Below are 21,722 nucleotides of genomic sequence, written 5' to 3'. Positions count from 1 at the left end.
AATGTCACCCGCAGGGTGACCCGTATCTTGCCAAAAGGTGACCACGTGTGACTTCTTTAAGGTCACACTGAGGTGAAAAGAGCTGCCATCCACCAGGAGCGATTCCTTGAGGAATATCTGCCTACGAGAGATTCCGATAAGAATCGTTCTACAGAGTAACCATGAAAAATATGCGTTTGCCTCATAACGTCACCAAATGACGTCATAATGTTTTCAAGCTTGACATATCTAGAAAGCACTCATCGAGGTGTTCAATTTGAGGTACTACACGATATGGTTCCTAAAACTTGAACATTTAACCTTGGGGTCAAATATGTTTGACCTGAGGCGCTAACCATGAAGGTCAAGGCCAATCGCCACCAAAAATTAATCAGCTGAGCACCAGACCATGAACTATATTCCCATGAAGTTTGAAGACGATCCCATCAAAATTACTCAAAAATAAGGGTTTCGTCGACTCCCCTGATTTGTGACAAAGTGACCTTGACCTTTGACCTTGACCTTCAAAATTTTATGCGCTGAAAGGGACCTCTATAGGCCTCTGATATGCGAAGTTACAAAAATTTCCATTGAAAACTCTGCTCAGCAGAATTTTTTATACGTGATTACAGACAAGCAAAAAAAAATAAAAAAAATAAATAAACATACAAGCTGACTAACATATCTTGCAAAAACTTCGTTTTGGCAAGATAATAATGAATAAAAAAAAGTCTCCAAGAAAATACAAATCCATACAATGACTTTTGGACAACTGGCACTTTGAGACAGCAATTCAGGTGCTCCTGTTACCGACATGTGTCTCCAGTGACGTCAGTCAGTCACGTGGCACCTCGAGCTGCGGCGTGCCTTCCTATCCCCTGGTCCACTGCATGCAGTGACCAGGGGGTGGTACGGCTGGACTCGTGGAGATGGGTCCTTCATGTCGGACATGCGGTACTACCACTATGTCCCAGAAGGGAGTACCCCGTTGACACAGGTCCTACTCCACTCCCTCAGAATTTCTCCACGGTGCTTGCGATTCACTGCGTATGGCATGTTCCTCTCAAGGGAACCTGTTGGGGTCGACGACGGGCATTCCATCGGCAACTTCACGTTCCTGACCTGGGTTGGGCTCGCCGTACGTTGTTATCTGCTGGGTCATTGCGTGCTTGACACTGCCATCCCAGCAATGTCAGTGAGCAGTGTGCCCCGTACTCCTACGGGCAAATGGTCTTGCCTGCCACGCTAGTAGCACAGATCCGATGGACTGGATCTGGACGCTGGGACGGCATTCGTCACAGGGGCCCGCATATGAACCAATGGATGGTTTCATAGTCCCAAACTGCTACAGACATCCGCTCCAGTGGTCTGGAGCTTCAGTCTGCCACCTCTGTGCTGTGGTAGTCAGCACTTGAGACGTGCTGGAGTACAGTGGGGGACGGAGAGGGGAGAGGACAATGGCCCAGAGCATCACGGCCCTGGGAGGGAAAGGCATCAATCAAGCCAGCACTGACCTCTCCTCATGGTTCCACCTTTCAAAAGGATGACTTGGGGACCAGTATAGGTTGGTACGAGTAAGCATACAAAGGAATTCAATGAAAAACTAGACAGTGGAGAAATAAATGAGTGTTTCAACAAATCAAAAAGCACATTACGCACATGTCAATTGCATACAGCACATCCAACTATTAAAAGAATAAACAAGAAGGGCACTCGGTAGAGCACATACATCCGCCATGCAATGCCTGATCCTCGAGAACATATCTGGCCCATTGCATCGTTTTTGGCCCTATCTCTCAATGGTGAAGAATCACTTGGAAAAAATAAATAATTCTTGTATCCAGATTCAGGTCTACACCAGGTTTTCCTCCTCCTCCTCCTCCCAATGATCAAGACCTTGGACTTCAGAGGCACGATCTAACACCGAAGCCACAAGGGTGCGTGCCGTCTCTCGGAGGGATACGGAGGCGAGGTTTTGATTGCCAGGACGAGAGCCGAGCGCAGCTGAGGAGAGTGATCGCGGCTCGCCGGTGTCTGGGTTCGGCTCGCCTCTTGCTGGTGCCCGGGTCGACAACGCGAAGACCACACGAGGTGGACAGGTCCGAGGCAGAATCTGGTCTTCAGATCGTCCTTTCCATCTGAGCTGGAGGCCTCAATAAAGACCATTTTGGTCCGATTCTTTTGGGTGTGTGCGTATGTGTGTTTCTGGCACCAGTCTGCTAAGTAATGAATTGTTAAGTGCCTTGCTGTACATATGTGCTTATTAATATTCGGATATCTCTGCCCGGACGTACTCCCCTCATTTCCCTATTGTTAATAAATATACCCATGTGTTAAATTATCGGTTCGTTTTTGTCCTTCTTTTATTGGTTTCACACGGTGCGTGTTGGAGAAATAGCCAGGCTGTTGCCGCTGTAAAAGGGACATTTGGACCGACGAAAGCTCGGTGACCATCCGCTCGGGTCGCACACGGTTCGAGTACGCGAGCGACTCGTTCCGTACGCGCATCGTCGAGGGTGAATTTCCCCGGTAGTTTGGACCAAGTGGGTATTTAGGTAAATTGAAATTGGCAATCGACCCTATCCCAACGTGGTCGATCTATTGGGGAACTTTGGTTTGATGAAGGACCTGTACTTTTCGGAGTTTTCCGAAGAGGTACGATCGAAATTCCGGGTGATCGGTGGAGTCAACCCTGCATCTCCATTTCGCGGTCATGCTCGTCGCCGACACCTGGCCCCGCAACATTAGTGTTCAGGAGCGGAATTCGAACCCCTCCGTCTCCACGAATTTCACTGATTCGGATCAGGGGTGTAGGGAGTGAACCCCCCCCCCCCCCGTTTTCCCCAAATTACGAGCATTTTTTAATTTATTCCCAGCACGCAACATGTTGAACCAAGACGAGCTGAGGCAGGTGGGTAGTGGTAGTGTAGTGTCAGACGAATCTATGGTCCAGGACGAAACCACCGTACAGGACACCGCCATGCAGGTTGACCATCCCCCACAACTGGACCCAGAGGTCGTAATGGGCGCAGTGGGAGCGGCGACGCAAGAGCGCCCCGTCAAATTTGCTTCCCTGTCCCCAGCGAAACCGCGACCGATCGAGGCGATTCGGCATCGTCAGGGTCGGTTGACATCAACCAGTTGGGGGAAATGTTAATGAGAATGATGAAGGAAGATGCGCAAGAAATGAAAACGAACATGCAAGAATTGAAAGGGGATTTGGAGCACAAAATGGATGCGAACGCGCACGATGTGAATAACATGGAGCGCGTAATGGATGCGAACATGCAAGCAATGGAAAACCGACGGAGGGGTGATATGCAAACGCAGCGGGGTGAAATGCAGAGCATGGTGTTGAGCCTGCAGACGGGCATAATAGGCATAATGGCGCCTAGACGTGGCGAAATGTGGACAACGGGCATAAAAGGCATCATGGCGGCACCACGTGGCAGAGGGACCGAACCAACACGGCGTGTGCAATGTGTCCGGCCCGCAATGGAGGCGGGTAAGGTCGGGACGAGAGACGCTGTCATGGTAATTGGGGAGACCAAAATGTGTAGGGTGAGACACGAGGGGACGACGGCAGAAACAAAAGAGGTGATGGAGAAATTAAAGGAGGTAGAGGATGAAGTAAATAAAGTAATTGATGAACACACACACATAGAGCAAAGAGGGGACCAAGGGGGTTGAGCTTGGGGACTGTGTTGAGACCTGGTGTGAGCAGCAGGATAGCCTCCTTCAGAAACGGAGGGAGGAAATATGCTCTCTCGAGGCAGATCGCGACGAGATGGGTCCGATTGAGGTAGAGCGGATGGGTGCTGGGAATGGGTACACGCGGAGCTTGGGGGTAAAGAGACTCCGGGATTGCTTGTGGTAGCGCGAATCCCCAGTGTGATTGTCCCGGTGTGTGTGGTAAAGAGTATGAGTGGTGAGGATGTGTTGAAACGTGCGTATGGCGCGAGTGAAATGGCGTGAGTGAGTGCATGCGGGGAGTTGAAACGCGGACGGATTCAGACGGGAGACGGGTGTGGCGAGCCTTATGCACCGTATAGAGATATTTTGGTGTTCGCGCGATGGCTCGTACGGGGTCCGTGGCGTACTTCGCGCATGGCCTGCACGCGCGCGTCTTCACGATCCAACCTGGAAACGATCCACGTCGGACACAAGCCGGCCGCGTGGACGACTAAAATGTCAGCGAGTGTTGGGTGAATTTGGAACATGAGGGTTCCGCCGTGGGCTCATGTGCGGGGCTCCACATGCTGCATGCTGCGTGTTCTGTTCGTGGAACACGCGGAGCGGGTTTCCGGGATGATGCGTGCATGCTGGCCTGCACGGGAAACCGCGCAGGCTCGGTGCACGAGTGACGTCATCGGCGGGAATCTCGCGGCACGAATGCCGGGGAAACAGCGCACGTGGGCTCGTGTGGGGAATCCCGCGAAAGCGAGTGCTTGTTATGATGTGCAGGGGTGACGTCATGGCTGCATGGATCGGCCATCGGAGGGGATGTTGGTACCGCCCATGGGGATGAACAGGCGTGCCATAAACCGCTACTATGGCACTGCAGAAGAAGAAGAAAAAAAAAGCCTCACTCCGAGTACACGGCCCCAGACAGGATGTGGCAAGCATCCTAGTTTGGGCAAAGGAAGCACTAGTTAGTGGGATGGGTTAGCGCTCGTTAGACCGGCTTCATGGGGACATGGGTTGTTCCTCATGGAGCCCATAGAATGGGTTAGAGGGATTTTAGGATAGATTTAGAAAATGGATTTTCTGGGAGAGGACAGACATGGAATGTGTAGTGGGGATGTAGCTTAGCTGCGTAGATTAAAAGGAACTTGCGTTAGGATGAGGGATGACGAGGGAGCACGAGATAGTTAGGGGAATTTAGTTTGCAGTGTGGAGTGTTGGTGTGAATTGGAAAGAGAAAAATGTACTTGCTGAATGAGTGAGGGCCAGCAGGCCTGAGTGTGTATGGAGTTGTGGAAGAAATAATTATATTAATGTACTCTAAATCAAAGGGCGGAGGAGCTCCTTGTGAGCCAACGGCCATCCATATCTAGTGCCCAACTGTGTCTGCGGACGTCCTCCTGCAGTTGGGTCACTTCTTATAAAGGAGGTTGGTGGCAGGATTTGCACTCCGGCCACCGTAAAACCCTTCATTCCGCAAAACGCAAAAACGCAAAAAAATCTGAAAACCCACTCCGTGGGAGTACCTCCTGTGCAGCTTCCCTTCGCAGGGCAGCTCACCGGATGACGGGATTGGGGCAAAGCCTTCGGGACCCCCAATCTTTGATAGGAGGGAAACCACGGGGTAACATCCCTGGGTCAGATTGCGGGAGAGTGTGTCGGAGTGGTGCTGAGGTGTCGTCCACCAGACGGCGGTCTCCTTGGGTTAACCTGAGGCGGTCCCTTCGGGTGGGTGCCTGGAATGTCCTATCCCTAAGAGAGGATGATCACCTGTCTCTGTTATCATGTGAGCTCAAGCGTTTGGACATCGGGATTGCAGCTCTCTCTGAGGTTCGGAGACCGGATTGCGGCGAGATAATGGTGGGTGGTTACACCTACTATTGGTCTGGTCGCTCTGATGGTTACCATACCCAAGGAGTTGCTGTAGTTGTGTCCAATAAGCTGACCCCAATGATAGTTGAGGTAACACCGGTCAACGAGCGTATTATGAGATTAAGGATTCGTCACTCCTTAGGTGTCATTTCCCTGGTCTCTGTTTATGCTCCGACTGAGGCGAGTGATCTCACCGTGAAGGATGCATTCTACGCCACACTCGAGTCTGTGGTTGATCAGTGCCCCAGACTAGATACACTTCTGGTCTTGGGGGATTTCAATGCATCGACTGGAGCTGATAGGGACGGTTATGAGGTGTGTGTTGGTCCCCATGGGTCAGGAACTATGAACCAGAATGGCACTAAGTTCCTTGACTTTGCAAGAAGTCATGGACTTAGGGTGGCTGGTTCATGGTTTCAGCGCCCACAAGCTCATCGCTGGACTTGGTATTCCAACGCTGGCGGTGTGGCAAAGGAGATTGACCATGTCCTCATTGACGGTCGTTGGAGGATGATCCAGAACTGCAAGGTCTACAGGCCATTTGAAGAGGTAGCCGTGCTGCCCAATGCAGTCTCTGGCTTCTTTGTGCAAAAAGAGGTGGCCAGGCTGCTCACTGCAGTCTCTGGTTCATGGAAATGAATGGATGGAAGCAAAACACGAGAATGATAGATGCAACCGATGCATGGGCTGCTCAATGCAGTCACCGTGATGTGGCTGCCTGCAGGGCAGTCCTTGCAAACACTGGATGATCCTGGCGCACATGGTGATGAACGGTGACACAGGGGCAAATGCAAACATGGTAGCAGGCATGGGGTTATGGCAGAGGCAGGCGAACAAGGCATGGCAAGGCAAATGCGGAACAGCAAGTACAGTACAACAGGCTGGCGGCAGGTGAAGCTGGCTGGCCTCTGGTCTCATTCCGCGTGGGTCTGGAGCTAGTGCGGTGGTGCCGGCCGCTCTGAAAGCGGGCTCGGACCTAACCTACTGTTTCCCCCCAACCTATCGCCTTTGCCTGTCTCTGTCCATACCCACTCCCTTAATTTGCAACACAAAACAACCAAATTTAGCCCCTTTTTATTTTTTTTTTCTGATAATTCTGTCTCCCTAACCCATTTCCTGTCTTTGTCCGGTTAACCTATCCTGTCCATCAAACTTACTCCCAACCCCTAAAATCATTTTCTGCAGGGGAATAGGGAGAAACGAGCATCCTGTCTCGAGACCCAACAAAGCCTCAGAATGGCCTCCTCAGATTTCAGCAATCTACCAAGGTGGGTCCAGCGGCCTACGGAGAGCCAAGGGATGGATGTTGCGAAGGGGTACATTTCCTAACTATCCTAGCATTTATTACACTTTAAGCTATCCCCGGGGCTTTCCAACACGCCTGTCACTTAAACAATCGGTTCTAAAAACCATGACTCCCGTCGCCTGTGTTGGTGTCCATTATAAATTTGGGCCTAGCCCTCAAATTTTCACTCGTGCCCTTGCACAATTTCATGGCTGGGCAGTGTGGCTCACTTGGCAGGGATTCCCCCTCTGCCAGACTCTATCTATGGCACCCCCGTGCCCTGAGGCTGTCTCCGAGCCTACCTGCTCCATATGAACAAGGGGGGTTGCCCTTCCTGGCATTGCCCCCCCTTCCATGCCCACGTGGCATCTTTGATGCTCCGGGTCCCGATATGCGGGTCGTCTGTGCCCAGTACACTATCCCGGTCCCTTGGACCCTTGGCCTACTACTTCGGTGTCTGGGGTGCCCACTACTCGGTACTCACCTTCCCAAGCCACGCTCCCAGCCGGTCAATTTTACTCCTGCACCCCTCCAAATGGGTTTCGTGCCTTCTCTCGACACCAACAACAAAACGACCTCCTTTTTGTAAATTTAACTAACATTAAACTGACCGTGGGGTCCCTTGAGTGGTAATCACTCCTTCCCCCAATCATTCATTCGCACCATGCATTCCACATTCACTCTGTTGTGGAAGTTATTGCCTAACGTTTTATTTTGTCCTGAATTTACTTTTAATCATCGTTTAACCGACTCAATGCAAATCCTGTTATTCAAATGACACACCGATCAATTCACTTGCCACAACTTGAAAGTACATTACATCAGAGAGTTTTATTATACTTGGTACTTGGCCAGTCCCAAGGAGTGCAACCCACTGAGATGGTATACATCCTCATGTGCTTGCACTAAAACAAGATTACAATTTCTGGTATTTATATGCTTTTCATGGGAGAGTGGTGGGGGCTGTTAAGCCTTAAACAAATAACTCCAAAATGCAATACGTGTCTTCAAGGTGAAAAGCAACTTTGTAATCATAACAACCTTGGTGTTATCAGAAAGGTCACCTTGTTCCATAGCAAGACAATTCTTTTCTCAACATTTAGGGCAAAAGACTCTTGGCTAAAGGGAAGGAACACTGACAGCCAATTCGACTTGTAGCATAAAAATTAAATTTATAAAACACCAGCACAATTACAATTTAGAGTACATTAATATAATTATTTCTTCCACAATTCCCCCATTTTTTCCTTATAAGGAAAATTTGTATAATTATATTACACATGATTTCCATATCCCGTTCCTGAAGGAGAAAATATATTCATTACACAAGCTCAATCAACAATGGCAGCGAGTGCTCATATCAGAAGAATGCTGGATAACGACCATTTCAATAGTATCCCAGCCAGGTGAGTGAGTGCATTTCCATTTAATTCATGGCCTGTTCATCAGCATGTGTCACACATTGAAAAGACATGCGACCCGGAGCCAGAAGATAAACAGGTCAGGTTGTAGATCAGCACCCAAGGGGAAACACAGTCGAAGCACTCCTTGAGCTGAAGAGAAGGTAGATGTTGGCACGTATGAGCTTGGGCCTGACACTGGGTTTAAGGAGATGAAAAGGACTCGAGAGGTGAACAGAGATCCAGCTCCAGCACAGCCTGGGGCCCCGCAGCAGCAGTTTGTGCAATCAGGTTTGATTCACCAAGCGAGCTGTGCACGTTAGATGTAGTCGCGGTGGCAGCACGAGCCCCCACCCGCACCATTGAACACATGTTGCAGAGGACTCGCCGTGTGGACCTCCAGGCCTTCGTCATGCATTGAAGCAACCACAGCAAGTTCACGATGTATTTGCAGAGCAGCAATTGAGAGTGTGGTTGAGGACATTCCTCCAGGCAGGCACCACACAACGCCGACGTTAAGACTTTGCTCAACCTTCTCCTCAGTGGGTTATTCTTTTCTTTCATTTTTCACATTGCTCATCTTATCGCGTCAGGAAGGGGGTAGTTTCATGATCACGTGTTGAATGCCCAATCACCAAAATCTGGGTTCTCCCCATCGTCCAATCTTTCGGTGGAAGTTCTTTCCAAAGCTTCACGAGACGAAATCGTACATTGCATGGTTCAACTGCTCTCAACACTCCGAAACAAACAAAAAGAAGGTTAACATCGATTAAACATGCCATCAGTAAACGTCATGGGCTCATGTATCTCAACATGACTGACAAAGGTTCTTGCAGAAGCATTCAACTTGCATTATCAATATTTTATCTCTTTCCTTATTATTTCCCTAAATGACAACTAAAATATACAGAAATCTCAGTTGAATGTATACTCAAATCATTCATCATTTGCTATTTCCATGGAGAAAAGCAACAGTCTTTATCAGGGTTCCAATTTGCAATCAATAATTCTTTTCACCAAAAATATTCCATCATCTATACAAAAATATAAAAGTAGGCTATTTCTTCCAAGTACTGAATCCAAATTGATTCGATTTTGCACAGTTACCATTTATCATTCATATCTGCTAAACAATTTACAGTTTCATTCACAAGTAGTTCCAGAGCAACTGCCATTATATTATCTTGATTCAATTCTCAGTAACTTTTCCCTATCCTCAATTAACAGATTAACAAGGTCCTAAGGTAACAGGATTCTCAAATTGTAATCTCAAAACAAAAGTTTTTTTTTTCCCCCATAATATTAATATCACATGCAAACAGTTTAATCAACACCAAATGCTAACATTATTTAATTAACCTAATGAGCATCCATTTCTTTGTTTAACCAATCTCTATCATCACTCCAGAACTCGATCAACATTTTACATCTTTGACATTGTCCATCTTGTCCACTTCTCTCTCACCAAAACAGCAATATAACCAACTTCACATACACGAGCGATCTATCACTTCCTCTGACCTTCTCAATTACTAATCCATTTTCATTTATCAAAACAAATTAATACAATTTAAATCTCCGTTTTTTGTTTTTTAAACAGTTGTATAAAAATTGTCAAATCATTTGTAATTAACAAAATTCTAATCAAATTAAATATTTCATGAATGAATCCAACAAATCAATAATATCCCAGCGGTTCCTCCAGAGGCACAAACAAAGCCACCAGAGATGTTTTGCTTTCTGCCATTCGTGCAGACAGCTGACCTTGGCAGACATGCTTTCAGATCAAAAGACTTTATATTTTGCTCGGTGTGGAACTTGTTACATTTCTTTGTCCTGTATTTTAACCCAATTTTTCCACTACCTGATACACTTCGTTAACAGATCAATCATTATAAAAGGTAACATGAATTCATTCATCTATCAACGTTAACATTCTCAGACTAATAAAACGGCACGCCGAGTTCAACGTCCATCCGAGGGCATCATCTATTATCTGTGAATCGCCCCACGTGCTAAACATCATCAAACCATTAAAAAAAATCATTCCAAATCACGTTTCTACATTTAGATCACATCTTTTAAGTACAATGGTTACAACTCAGATCAAAATCTTCGAAACATTTCTGACACGTCCTAACAGCTTGCCCAGCACTCAAACCTGCCGGGTTGAGTAATTACAAATCCTCATAATGCCTGTGAGAGCTCACCTCCCTTTGGACTTCACATTCCGAATATATCCCACATTCACAATTGTTATTTCAATTTATCCAAAATCCCTATGGCTTTTAAATAAACCTTCAACACTTGCTTCCCCAAATGGACCCCACCCCAAACAGACTCAGTTTGAGAGGGTTGACCTGTACAGTGTAGCTCCCGACCCTCATGCCACAAACGCCAAGCAACAAGGAACAGGAAGTTCTTTCCACATCCGGTGGAAAAAAACGCAAAGACAGGCAAGAACCACAGGTTGGCATTACACTACCATGGCTCACACAGAACGCATAATTTCCCCGACACACATTGCTATCAAACGCACGATACATTTCCCTCATTAAAAGTATATTTCAGATTCCTTTCATTTTAAGTTTGGATGAGAATTTGCAATATGACGAGGGGAAAGGAATAATTACCTAACAATTTACCGTTAAATGCAGATTAACACAATGAAAAGGTCAGATTTAATTGCACTCTCAAGCTTGGAAGGGCGCTGAGCCGATGCGCGATTACGTCAACACGCACACTCACGAGCATTGCGTCTCATAGACTCGCCTGTGATCGCGTGCGGTCATGTGACAAATATTTTTACAAAACCTTAAAATGTTCATTTTTCATCGGAATTGTTACAGAAACCTGTGAAGGACGCCCTCAACCCTTCTAAAATGTTATCATTCATCTCGTAGACCCTCACGATAAGCAGTCCCTCGACGAGACAATTCTCGGGCTTTTGTCGTGCCTGCTAAACCCCGCGGCGTCACGTGATCCACAAAAACCCCATAAAATATCAGTTTTTTTTCCAGATTTTCTACAATCAAGTATTAAGCATGCTTAACGACCATCAAAAATGAAAACAGAATTTAAATTGACTTTAAAACGAACCTGTAACGTTGATCGAAGCAAAAAATCTCAGATCCCCACAGTAATTCACACAATTATTTAATTTTTTTTTTCAGTCATAAACCCCATGATGGTCAGACATCCCCGAACAATCTTTACATAATCCAACAGCTTAGCAAGTCAGGCTTGCACAGACTCCCCTCCTGACGACCACGCGTGATTCCAATTCCGTGATCGCGCGCGCACGCACGCACGCACGCACGCACGCACGCACGCACGCACGCACGCACGCACGCACGCACGCACGCACACACACACACACACACACACACACACACCTCTCAATCCGGCAAAAACACTCCCACACAAACGACATCCGCCATGCACTGTAAATTAGCAGCACGTGCAGTCGGTCATCATCGTTTTTCCTTTGGAATCGGTGTGCGCATTTCACCTCATCTAAACTCTTCACGATCTACGATGACGACCAATCTCTATCTCCATTTTACCGTCCACGCGTGCATTCCCACAAGTTTTCAAAGCCAAGTCCCAATAGAGCACGTTTCATTGCAGTGAAATCTATTAGACTCACACAAGTTTCATTTCTCCACTCACTCAGCAACACATACATCTCAATGCAAATCACCAGCCACGCTCCCAGCCGGTCAATCGTCTCCTGCACTCTACAAAACGTTTTCGTGCAAATCATTGCATTTACAAATCCGTAACACCTCCACACAATACAATACAACAAACCAGAAATACAAACAGGTAACTCAACGAATATTCATAACACTTATCTATTTTCCCTCTTTGCCATTCTCCTGGCTCGTTTACCTCGCCCATTTACCTGCGTCGGAAATATTGCTTGCACGTCTGTCTGTCTCTGTCTCTCACAGAATCAGGTCCATACTCGTCAAACATATATCTCACGCATTTCTTCTGCGCGGTTTGTGGCATGTCGCTTCGTCATGCCCATTTAATTACTCCTCTGGCTCCTCGTCGAGCCTCTTCTTGCACTGTGCCATCACCTCCCTTTGCGCCTGCTCCTTCGTCCTCGAGCGGCAATGCTATCTGGCCATCTATCTGACCCCTCTTCTCCTCCAGCATTTTTCTACAACTATAGTACTTATCGTTTGCTTAAAACAGACTCTCTCCGCAGGATCCTCTTCTTTCTATCAATAAAATTCTCTGACATGTACTTTCCTTTGTTCTCGATGTGCATTACCCATTGAGAACAGCCCCGTCGTCAGAGGGAAAGGGCGAACGCTCTCTGCTTACCATGCTCAAGCGATTGCCGTCCCTCCAGACCATGGATCGCCTGCTGGGAGTTAGTACATCCCGGACGAGCCCCCATTTGTTGTGGAAGTTATTGCCTAACGTTTTATTTTGTCCTGTATTTACTTTTAATCAATCGTTTAACCGACTCGATGCAAATCCTGTTGTTCAAATGACAGACAGATCAATTCACTTGCCACAACGTGAAAGTACATTACATCAGAGTTTTATTATACTTGGTACTTGGCCAGTCCCAAGGAGTGCAACCCACTGAAATGGTATACATCCACACGTGCTTGCACGAAAACAAGATTACAATTTCTGGTATTTACTGTATATGCTTTTTATGGGAGAGTGGTGGAGGCTGTTGAGCCTTAAACAAAGAACTCCAAAATGCAATACGTGTCTTCTAGGTGAAAAGCAACTTTGTAATCATAACAACCTTGGTGTTATCAGAAAGGTCACCTTGTTCCATAGCAAGACAATACTTTTATCAACATTTAGGGCAAACGACTCTTGGCTAAAGGGAAGGAACACTGACAGCCAATTCGACTTGTAGCATAAAAATTAAATTAATAAAACGCCAGCACAATTACAATTTAGAGTCAGGTCAGGTCAGGTATGGGAGCATGTGCCAGAACAGCACGTCGCTGCGTCCACTTTCCGCCAGTACTCCAGGGGCCTCCGTCTGGCCATCCCCCAGGCAGATGCCAGGCCCATCCCCATCTCCTTGAGATGATGGTCAACCTGTTGCAACCATGAGGCACGTGGTCGACCCACTGGCCTCCTCCACTCATGAGACTCCCTCGCTGAGAGAATCTGGTGAGCAGGATCAGAGTCAGGAAAACGAGCCACATGTCCATACAGCCGCAACTGACGCTCACGGACTATGCAGGTAACAAATGTCATCCGAGTCTCTCTCAGCAACCGCTCGTTGGACATAAAATCTGACCAGCGATAGCCAAGGATTCTCCGAAGAGACCTGGTACCAAAGGAATTAAGTCTCCGTCTCAGATCCTTGGTCAGAGTCCAGGTCTCGCACCCATAGAGCAAGACTGGAAGTACCAAGGACCTGAAGACTCTGACTTTCGTCCTCCCGCACAGGTACCGGCAGCGCCACACCCCATGATCCAGTGAATCCATGACTCCCCAGGCCCGACCCAGACGTCTACTGACCTCTGACTCGCAGCCAGCAGAGACATGAATATCACTGCCAAGGTAAGTGAATCTCTCCACGACCTCAACATCCTCACCACAAACAGACACAGACAGGACAGCAGCATCCAAGATGTCACCGAAAGCCTGGATCTTAGTTTTGACCCAAGAAACCCGTAATCCCAACGGCTCCGACTCCTCATTCAGCACCTCGAGGGCCCCCAAGAGGATGTCTAAAGTCTCCGCAAAGATGACTGCATCATCTGCAAAGTCAAGGTCCGAGATCTTGACATTCCCAAATGACGCACCGCAACTTGATCTCTCCGACATCCTCCCTAGAATCCAGTCCATACAAGTGCTGAAAAGTGTGGGGGCAAGTACACATCCCTGACGAACTCCAGTAACAACTGGAAATAAGTCAGAGATGGTACCACCACACTTCACAGCACTCTCAGTACCAGAGTAGAGTTCAGACATCAGATCGATCAGTTTTGGTGGCACCCCACGAAGACCAAGAATCCTCCAGAGGACATCCCGATTCACTGAATCGAACGCTTTACAGAGATCAACATAGGCTGCAAGCAGCCCCTGCCGAAACTCTCTTCTGCGTTCGGTGAGGACACGAAGTGCAAGGATACGGTCAATCGTTGACCTCTTTGGTGTAAAGCCTGACTGCTCTGGACGCTGGTGCTCAAGCAGATGGTGGCGAACCCTATCGAGAATTATCCGAGCAAAGACCTTGCCCGGCACTGAGAGCAGCGTCACCCGTCGGTAGTTGTTGCAGTCTTGGCGATCACCCTTCCCTTTCCAGAGAGGGACAACAAGGCCCCTCTTCCAGTCAGTTGGGATGATGCCTGTGTTCCAGGCAGAGCACAAAACTGCATGCAACGACACGAGTGCAGCATTTCCACCAGCCTTGAGAAGTTCGGCATGGATGCCACAGATCCCTGGAGCTTTGCCCCATTTCAACTGGTTCACCGCAGCCCGTGTTTCCACAAGTGTAGGTGGACCACAGTTGATTCGAGGGTCAGCAACAGGGATTGTAACACCCTTGACGTCCAACTCGACAGTTGGGGGATCAGCCTGGTACAACCGCTCAAAGTAACCGGCCCAGCGGGCCTTCACTTCAGACTCCTCTGTCAAGAGCCTACCACTCTCTGCTCGAACTGTAGTGCTCCGAGGGATGGGCTTGGATGAACGTAATGTACGAATTCCCCTGAAAGCGGGACGAGAATCACCTGTCCACAGGTGATGCTCTACCCCCTCACAGATTCCTCGCACATAGGCCTCTTTGTCCACCCTCAGTGCACGTACAGTTTTACGCCTCAGCTCCCTGAACAGCTCAGCTCTGCCATTCAGCCTGGCCCTGCGACTCTGGTCAATGGTATCCAGTGTCCCTTGAGAGACAAAATTCTTCTTTGCCCTGCGGTGAGCTCCAAGGCATCCACCGGCAACATCAAGGACGGTGGTCTTGAAGGCGCTCCACAACTCTTCAGGACCCCCCAAAGTACCCAGACCCCCCAAGTGTCCACTCAGCCTGTTCGCAAACTCCTCAGCTACTCTCTCATCCCTGAGCTTGGCAACATCCAGCCTCGGCTGGGATGGTACCATTCTCCAGGATTTAAGGTGCAGCTTTAGAGTTGCTACAACAAGCCTGTGGTCAGTATTGAGGAACTGAGCACTCCGGTAGCCACATCACGTACTGTACTTGCTGTTCCGCATTTGCCTTGCCATGCCTTGTTCGCCTGCCTCTGCCATAACCCCATGCCTGCTACCATGTTTGCATTTGCCCCTGTGTCACCGTTCATCACCATGTGCGCCAGGATCATCCAGTGTTTGCAAGGACTGCCCTGCAGGCAGCCACATCACGGTGACTGCATTGAGCAGCCCATGCATCGGTTGCATCTATCATTCTCGTCTTTTGCTTCCATCCATTCATTTCCATGAACCAGAGACTGCAGTGAGCAGCCTGGCCACCTCTTTTTGCACAAAGAAGCCAGAGACTGCATTGGGCAGCACGGCTACCTCTTCAAATGGCCTGTGGGACAGCACATGGCATGCCGTGGTAGAGTGAGTTGCCTCCAGCAGCTGGGGGTATGAAAGGAAGAGAGCAAAAGGGTTCACCGAAGGGAACACTCAAGGGGGACCTTTTGAGCAGGCCCTGAGGACGACTGACCTTCAGCTGCGGAGCACTCACCCACACAAAACTGTTAACCTTGCCGTGCCTTCTTTGCCACAGATCACCAGTCCTGGGCCATGGTTAGTGTAAATATTAGATAAGGTAAAAATTGTAAATAAGTTAACACACCTGTTGTTTGTCGGAGCACCGGCAATTTTAGTTAAGTCGTCTGTATGAGTCAGTTAGTTAGTTACACAGCGCATTAGGTTATTTATTTTTTGGGACATGTATGAAAAAAATGTCACACTCAGGGATCCGAAGGTAAAATGTACTCAGGGAGAATTTACACATGCTGGTCACACGAAAATTTGATGACTCGGGACGAGTCTCAAAAAGGGGAGGGGTAGTGTTACGAATTTGGAAGTTTACTGCACTCAACATACAGGTCCTATAGCTCAGTTATATCGATAAGTGAATGTGGCTAGATAGCTTCCCGTCCCTTGTCGAATGGGTAATTGAATGTTCATGCGCTGTTAAGTTATTTTGACAGTTCGGGTTTTTCTTTTACATTTTTTCCACCAACATGAACTACAACAACAGCTGCGGACCACTCCAGCTCCAAATAAAACGACGACGAAAACCCTCTGCTCCCGGCATTCCCCGCACACTCAGGAGGGGAAAGGTCATGCCCCCACCCACCGATTCGCTTGGCGGGGCGCCAAGTAGGGAAAGGGTCAAGCCCCGCCCGAGAATGAATCACGCCTGAGTGAGCCCCGCCCGAGAATGAATCACGCCTGAGCGAGCCCCGCCCGAGAATGAATCACGCCTGAGCGAGCCCCGCCCGAGAATGAATCACGCCTGAGCGAGCCCCGCCCGAGAATGAATCACGCCTGAGCGAGCCCCGCCCGAGAATGAATCACGCCTGAGCGAGCCCCGCCCGAGAATGATCACGCCTGAGCGAGCCCCGCCCGAGAATGATCACGCCTGAGCGAGCCCCGCCCGAGAATGATCACGCCTGAGCGAGCCCCGCCCGAGAATGATCACGCCTGAGCGAGCCCCGCCCGAGAATGATCACGCCTGAGCGAGCCCCGCCCGAGAATGATCACGCCTGAGCGAGCCCCGCCCGAGAATGATCACGCCTGAGCGAGCCCCGCCCGAGAATGATCACGCCTGAGCGAGCCCCGCCCGAGAATGATCACGCCTGAGCGAGCCCCGCCCGAGAATGATCACGCCTGAGCGAGCCCCGCCCGAGAATGATCACGCCTGAGCGAGCCCCGCCCGAGAATGATCACGCCTGAGCGAGCCCCGCCCGAGAATGATCACGCCTGAGCGAGCCCCGCCCGAGAATGATCACGCCTGAGCGAGCCCCGCCCGAGAATGATCACGCCTGAGCGAGCCCCGCCCGAGAATGATCACGCCTGAGCGAGCCCCGCCCGAGAATGATCACGCCTGAGCGAGCCCCGCCCGAGAATGATCACGCCTGAGCGAGCCCCGCCCGAGAATGATCACGCCTGAGCGAGCCCCGCCCGAGAATGATCACGCCTGAGCGAGCCCCGCCCGAGAATGATCACGCCTGAGCGAGCCCCGCCCGAGAATGATCACGCCTGAGCGAGCCCCGCCCGAGAATGATCACGCCTGAGCGAGCCCCGCCCGAGAATGATCACGCCTGAGCGAGCGCGCTGGAGAGGACAAAAAGGAACAGAGAATCCTTGTGGAGAGAGCGTCTTTTCCTCCTCCTCCTCCCAATGATCAACACCTTGGGCTTCAGAGACACGGTTCACCACCGGAGCCACAAGGGTGCACGCCGTCTCTCGGAGGGATACGGAGGTGAGGTTTTGATTGCCAGGATGAGCGCTGAGCGGAGCTGAGGAGGCTGATCACAGTTCGCCGGTGTCTGGGTTCGGCTCGCCTCTCAGTGGTGCCCGGGTCGACTCAAGGCGAAGACCACACGAGGTGGACAGGTCTGAGGCAGAATCTGGTCTTCAGCTCGCCCTTTCCATCCGAGCTGGAGGCCTCAATAAAGATCATTTTGGTCCGATTATTTTGCGTGTGTGCGTATGTGTGTTTGTGGCACCAGTCTGCTAAGTAATGAATTGTTAAGTGCCTTGCTGTACAAACGTGCTTATTAATATTCGGATAACTCTGCCCTGAGGTGCTCCCCTCAGTTCCCTATTGTTAATAAATATACCCATGTGTTAAATGTATCGGTTTGTTTTTGTCTTTCTTTTATTGGTTTAATATGGTGCGTGTTGGAGAAATAGTCAGGCTGTTGCCGTTGTAAAAGGGACATTTGGACCGACGAAAGCTTGGTGACCATCCGGTCGGGTCGCACATGGTTCGAGTACGCTAGCGACTCGTTACATAGGAGCATCGCCGAGGGTGAATTTCCCTGGTAGTTTGGACCATGTGGGTATTTCAGTAAATTGGAAATCGACCGTACCCCACGTGGTCGATGTATTGGCGAACTTCGGTCCGATAAAGGTCCCGTATTTTTCGGAGTTTTCCAAAGAGGTACGATCTAAATTCCGGGTGATCGGTGGAGTCGACCCTGCAGCTCCATCTTGCGGTCGTGCTCGTCGCCAATACCCGGCCCGCAACAATATATTCTCTAAATTTTCATTATGTGACATCAGAATATTAACGACCATGTGCTTTGTGGTCAACCAAATTAAAATTTTACGAGCTGGGTTATGCTATTCATCCCCCTCCCCCCCCCCCACAACCGAGTTTAACATCTAACCGAGGGAGGGCACACATATGATTACTTAATGCTACATTTGGGAAAGCCTGATGCTGGCTTAACGGTTAAAGGTCCCATGACACTCAAAACTTTGTTATTTATATATTAACTTGACCTTCCTCATGAAGAAATCACCCATGTTTCTTTTTTAAGATCAAAAATGGGATAATTAGACCAATATTTCGAACATTTATGGTGCTTTTCACAACTTGCTATGCCCCGCCCCTCAAAAAAGTTGACTTCAACGAACCGCAGGTCACGTGACCGTTCACGTCATCTCCAGAACGCGACTCGCACAGAGTGCATTGATTAGATGTCGCGCGCCATATAAAGTACGTACAAATGCATTGTGCACATGCGTTTGCTATCTCACCGATCGTCTTAATTCCTGTGATTGTTTCGCGGAAAAGAAATTCTGCTTCTGAGCCTTGTACGCACAACAATCACGAGGCAATTATTTATCCCTTCACTACCTTGTCGTAGTCGTGTACAAATCCAATACATGAATGCACAATAAAGGGCTATACCATGTCCACAAAATATAAAATGTGACTGTTGAACCTTTCCATTAAAAAATAAACTTACAGGGACATACAAGTAAAATACTAAAGATTAATATTGCATCATTTCAAGGCAAAAGGAGGTAATTTTAAAATCAAACAATGTGAAAAACCTGCACCAACATTTTGCAGCTTATTGAATTGTTCGTTGAAACTAGCCTGCTGGGATAGGTACGATTCCACATACATGCAAGCCAGGTATGGCTGCACTCGACATTCATGGGTTTATTCTAAAGTGAAGGTACTGCTTCCATTGGCTTGCTATTCATTAACATTTAGCCAAAATGCTGTAATAAATGAACAGGGAAAATATGTTGGCACAACTATGAAAGACACATTTATCTGTCCTATTACACGGCCTCATAGCCTCGGTACTCTTACGCATTGACATACATTGTGTGCATGCTAATACAAGTTACTTGTCAACTCTAGAATCTAGACGAGTCCGATAAATCCGTCGTCCGTCCGACTTGTCCGATAAATCCGTCGTCCGTCCGACTTGTCCGATAAATCTGACGTATTGTAGCTTTCTTTTATTATTCTCTTTTCTTCATTGTTTTCTACCGGCGAGTCATGACGACAGTAGAAATAAAATAAATATAAATGCAACAGAACGTCAGATTTATCGGACGACTCTAGACAATTGTGTCACAAGGTGTGTTCTGCACACAAGTTATCATCGTATCCGGGCAGCGAGATTGCTTCATTTTATGCGCGGAGAGATACGGCCGATGACATGCGCTGGCCTTGCTTGCAATTCATTCGCCGCGGTGCAACATGTCCGCTGCGCTGCACTGGTCACGTCACCTCCCTAAAATATTTCTGATATCGAGCAGTATGCAAATCAAATTTACATTATTGAATTACGAATAGGATTTAGTCGAACCAGTTGTTATTGCCAAGTCTTCCTTCGATGTCCTCCCGATCATCATGAACACCGGGAATTTCATCGCCATTTTCCTCTGCTTGTCCTGCTTCGGGCTCGAACTGGTAAGGCCGTATTTCATTTCCAGCTACCTGAACTTCACCTCCTGCGACTACATTATCCGACAATTCTCCATCTGATTCAGACCAAAATCCTTCATTTCTCTCACACTCACTGTCGCTACCAGACAAATTAAAGTCCATGTCATCCATTATTCAAAACCAAATGTTTGATTTTTTTAAAGCAGAAATGAACGAAGCGTTTGAGTCGACCAATCGAATGTGGAAACGCACAGGAAGCCAATAGAATCACGTAGACCACCAACCCGAGTAATTTACGTGCAGCCTTTGTCGTCCTGCAGCTGACGTCATGTGGGTTACGCCCCTTTCAGTAGATTTCGGCAGAATTTTTAGGGGCGTTCCCGAAGATGTTTGTTTTTTTAATTTTACATTTTGCAGAACGAGTATTGTGAAAAAACATTGTCAGATCTGAAATCACGATGAAAAACTCCGATAGGACATATATATATATATATATATATATATATATATATATATATATATATATATATATATGCAATTTCAGTACTTTTGGGTGTCATGGAACCTTTAAGGTGACTGGCTCAAGATCTTCGGGTCTTGAGTTAAAGCCCGTCGGGCCGTTGAGGTAACACCAGGAGGGATGACTCTGCCCGTCATCCTTCTGAGGTCGGCAAAAAGAATACCAGCTTATTGGTAACAGGGGCACTGCATCACCGATATACACCCGGACCCTGACATTCGTGGTTCCGCGTATTCGCGGTTGATAATTTGCGACACGCTCCTAGATTCGCGGGAAATTGCCCCACGTATTCGTGGTTTTCACGGAGATTCTTCTTTTTTTGCACGAGCCGTGAGCATAACATAGTTCTAAAACATATCTTCCACGAGCCACGCACAAAGCAGATGGATGTACTCACTGGACAATACTGTATGTATGCAAAAAACACATCTTCCACGAGCTGCGAACATGACCCGCTTCCTGAACGTGTATTGTAGCTTCGTGGGAAAAATCATACAGGGTGTTTCAAAAAGATTGAGACAATTTTGGCTTCCTGCCATTTCTTTGTTTTTTGACCTGATGCTGTTGTTTGACCTGAATATATACCATTTTCTTTTTCATGGTTTGGTGTTGTCATTATGGTATTTGTTCCCTGGGAATTCAAGCTCCAACGCTCAACTATGCCATTGACAGTGAAGCAGAAGACAAAAGTGGTGGCTCTGTGGTATGAGACTAAATCATATGTAGACACCTGCCGGAGGTTCTGCCAGGAATACGACCTCAGAACACGTGATGGACCCACGAATTGTGCCATTCAACTTATTGTGATGTGAACCATCATGAATAATGATTAGGCAGAGATGAATCACCAAAGTACCGGCAGAAACATAATGTTAATTAGCTGAGGGCTAGTTGGGGGGGGGGGTGATGGTTTTCATGATGACTCAATGTTGACTGTGGTAGAGTTGTCACAGTCAAGCCATCATAGTCAAAATAGATAAAAAAAATTCGGACAAATTATTTCTGTCTACAAAGAATGGGATTGGTTGACTTGATGAATGTGGCCTCCATTGCACGAAGGTGAGCTAAAAAATACTGTGTAGAGGACGCAGTTTAGCTTACCTTCAT

General features: G+C 48.1%; 1 protein-coding gene across 3 annotated transcripts in view; it reads right to left on the bottom strand.

Moving 5' to 3' along the window:
• The window catches only part of LOC147030296 (general transcription factor 3C polypeptide 3-like), a 58,930-nt gene that overhangs the window by 22,451 nt on the left and 14,757 nt on the right, over positions 1–21,722 (bottom strand). The window contains exons 1-2 of one of the 3 annotated variants that reach the window (XR_015056298.1): positions 10,431–13,453; positions 7,633–8,956 (exon numbers count right to left, since the gene is read on the bottom strand). The exons of 1 other annotated variant lie outside the window; for it this stretch is intronic. Coding sequence is in view for 1 of the 2 variants with exons in the window: in XM_085874223.1 (XP_085730349.1) it covers positions 8,802–8,956 (155 nt within the window). In the remaining variant the exon portion in view is untranslated. Of the gene's footprint in view, positions 1–7,632; positions 8,957–10,430; positions 13,454–21,722 lie in introns of those variants that run through there. One more of the 3 variants, XM_085874223.1, reaches the window with a different exon arrangement.

Source organism: Eptatretus burgeri, chromosome 3 (genome assembly GCF_056783735.1).
Source record: "Eptatretus burgeri isolate ZD-2024b chromosome 3, Ebu_testis_v1, whole genome shotgun sequence".
Classification (NCBI taxonomy): domain Eukaryota; kingdom Metazoa; phylum Chordata; class Myxini; order Myxiniformes; family Myxinidae; genus Eptatretus; species Eptatretus burgeri.
The sequence above is the reverse complement of the archived record's forward strand: the minus strand, read 5'-3'. Positions and strand labels throughout refer to the sequence as shown.